The 3,521-nt window shown below is 30.9% G+C and overlaps 1 protein-coding gene across 1 annotated transcript; it reads left to right on the forward strand.

Moving 5' to 3' along the window:
- Positions 1-2,035: 2,035 nt before the first annotated feature.
- On the forward strand, positions 2,036-2,986 carry Smp_179190 (hypothetical protein; the record flags this gene model as incomplete). Its single annotated transcript, XM_018800099.1, has 1 exon — positions 2,036-2,986. One exon carries the CDS (start codon positions 2,036-2,038, stop codon positions 2,984-2,986), a length of 951 nt encoding a protein of 316 aa, XP_018653946.1.
- Between the last annotated feature and the right edge of the window lie 535 nt (positions 2,987-3,521).

Here is a 3,521-nt window from a genome sequence, read left to right on the forward strand (position 1 = left end):
AACTTTCAACTATGAAACATACTAATTCTCCACAAAACCCCTTCTGATAATATTTATTGTACATTATTTTGGCAGTTCATTTTGACAGAAGTAAACTGAACCAATCCTGTTTGGGATAGAGGCTCTATGGATTTTTGAACAAAATTTTATGAGCATTGGTAAATAACTTGATTAATAAAAGCTATTTAAGGATTCAATGAAACCTACCAATAGTTAATTACTGAAAAGCTTAAAACCGATAACTATGACAAGACTAGGGAATAGTTATGAACCTGAAGGATCCTTAAAGTGAAAATGAAAATGTGATAGAAAACAAACAGCATTAAAACGCAAATAGCGTTTGCGCATGATTTGCGGATTTTCCAAAGTAACTAAATAGACTTTGAGATTTAAAATTAAAAGACTATTCACCTAAGTATTAATCATTATGGTCACGAAGCATTCTCCCTCCCTAGCTCTTAACACAACCCCCTATCTGAATTTCTAAACTTAACCTCTTAGCTCTATTCTTTTATTAGCTTACGATGACAAATAATTCCGTACTGATCATTAAACTGTTTACCGATTATCATTAATCAACTGTTCTATAGTCCCTCTGCAGTCTCTACTACATACATACACATTTGTAATAGGTTTCCTTTTCTGTTTTTTGTCCTAATGATAAGTTTACATTTATTTTTTCATAGTTTCCCTAAAATTTCTTTAACACTAGTTTTGCAATGATGATCTAATCTGACACTATTTCAGATTTGTAATATTATTCTAAACTGCATCTAATGTGCATATCATCAGCTACTAACCATACTTTACTTTCACTCGAAACATGTTCAAGTTTCAAATGATTCATTCAATCACTTTTGACTAGATCGGTCTAACAATCATACACAGTCCCACATACATGAATTTTAGGTTAATTTTACACCCATTTATATGAATAAATGTAAATTTGACTTTATTGAAGGATTATGAATATGGTACCTGAAACCGAAATGAGAAACGTCGATTCCTTAGGAATGAAAGATGTGCTTACATTGTTTCGAATTTTCATCAGTATTATTTTCTATCACGTTTAACAAATAAACATTTTTATGTATAGTTGAAATCATGAGTCAATTGAAGCTAGACCACCACGGAAAACCTTTTGTTGACACTTAACATGTTTTATTTTAATTTCTCAATTTTTAAGTTTCATTTGATAGGGAAATATATATTTGATATAATAAACTAATCTACTTCTAAGATAAAGTTGTGAAATAATGTAGCATTTAAGCAATTTTTAGAGACAATACATGTTGTATCATTTTGTTGCTTGATTTTTAGTTAACCAACGAAACCTATAGATTTGTCAAGATTATCTGACTAAACGAATACACGACAAGGTCACATTATTCATGTTATTGGAAAACTCAACATGTTCATTTGTTTGAAACAGGTTGTTTCCCCTCCATCCCTTCTACATACTTCCTCCTAGGTTAGTGTGTCTATCTTGTCAAAATGTATTATATAGGTTGTGTGGATATGTTTTTTTAATAATCCAATAGGAATCATTTAGTCACCTTCACCGTATTTAAATGTCTCGTCCATACGTGTGTGTATATATATAGTAGTTTCGGATATGTTTAACAGGGTAAGGTTCCATACTTTCCCTGAAATAGTATATTTATGGCAGACGAAGTCCAATTATTTCCTCACTTGAGAATTGATGTTAACACTGGCATTACCAATGTAAATGTTGGAATCACATTTTCGCTGAATTCAACCAAATTCATCATATTGAGCATTTCCATTCCATCCACAGTAATCATAACATCATCTTCTGATAGGAGCCCAGATTTCTCACGTTCATCATCAATCACTTCCTTAAAATGATCAGATCGTACAAATATTACTCATTTAGATGATAAACTTTTTAACCTGCTTAAACATAAATTAAACTGCTATATTATTTAATCAGAAATTAATCAACAATGACCAATCAGTATAATTAGCATCAAAGACTGTTCTTTCTGCCTATCAATATACTATTGTAAGTCCCATGCATTCTGTTACTGAAATAAATAACTCTGCCGAGATTTTCACTTATTTGTCAACACTGAAGTCGAAATCCACCGTCTCCTCCTCATCATTGTCATCTCCTTCGAAAACAAATTTAAATAACAGTGATTTGCATAAGTTTTGTTTAGATGAGAGTTATCCACCATCTTCCGAAATTTTCAATCCAATCTTAGATAACATACTGTCGTTATCTGTTACTAGTCATAACAATTACGCCGATAAAATCTCATCATCTCCATATAATAATGGCAACTCAGAATGTTTAATCCATCATGATCATAAACCACAACTACATCAAAATTATGTAGAATTTGTCGAAGACCATTATGGATTTTCTTGTATCTGTCATAATTGTGAAGTAAACCATTCGATAGACCTAATCAATACTTCATTTGTTATTAATGATGCAAATAAAACGTTGTCACAATCAACAGTTTCCTCAACATTATCGTCAACTGGATTAGCCTGCTTATCAGTCTCATCACAATTGAATAGTAATAATATTGACGACGATGAACAACGGGGAACTATAGAACAAACAAAAACTTTTTTAAAACGTTTTCAAAATTTCATTACACATTCAGTAAAAAGAAAATCGAATCGATTATTGAGAAATTATAATGAGAATTTCGGCACTTGTGATGATCATAATAATTTGTATACCATAAAAGGTTCTACTGTAAGTAAATCTCATTTAATAAGTTATCATAAAAAACGTAGTAAATCATTACGTACTATATCGAATTGTGTACAGTCGAAATGCTCGTTCAATAATAATAATGATAGTGATAATAGTGGTATACAGCAAAAGCATGATAGGATAAAGATGCCCCATTGTTTGGATGATGATATACACTCTGATAAATATTTTACACATTCTAATACAAAAAAGCCGACATGTCACCATTTTGGGTTAGTGGTAAGTAATTAAATTTTGTAGAATTTATTATATATGTATATTATATATATATATGCTGAGGAGTCCCACAATAGGACGAAACGGCCGTCCAGTGCTTCCAGGTTTTCCATGGTGGTATAGCTTCAATGGACTCATGATCTCAACTACATAAAATTATATATATATTTATATTTGTTGATTTTTTGGCGATGGAAAGATCCTAATTGTTTCCATCGCATTATTTTGTAGTTTTAACTGTATTACATAATGAAAATATTAAGACTGTTGTGGTTGTAGAGTCATAAAGGAGTTGAGAAATTTGACTAAATCATTATTTCTGGTCTAGTTTAAAAACTGTAATCAAGGGGAGAAAAAATAAACTTGATTTGCTAATTGTTAAGATCGGTTGAATAAGTATGAAGATACATTCGGCTTACAATTCAATCCTCAACGAGAAAAAAATGATTCGATTGTCAGTATTGTAGTAAACATGCTGCTTACTTTCATCAGTGTAGGAGGTTTGTGGAAATTGTTGACTTTTATAATTTACATTACAAACTGACCTTAG

This window comes from Schistosoma mansoni, chromosome W, assembly GCF_000237925.1.
Source record: "Schistosoma mansoni strain Puerto Rico chromosome W, complete genome".
Taxonomy (NCBI): Eukaryota; Metazoa; Platyhelminthes; class Trematoda; order Strigeidida; family Schistosomatidae; genus Schistosoma; species Schistosoma mansoni.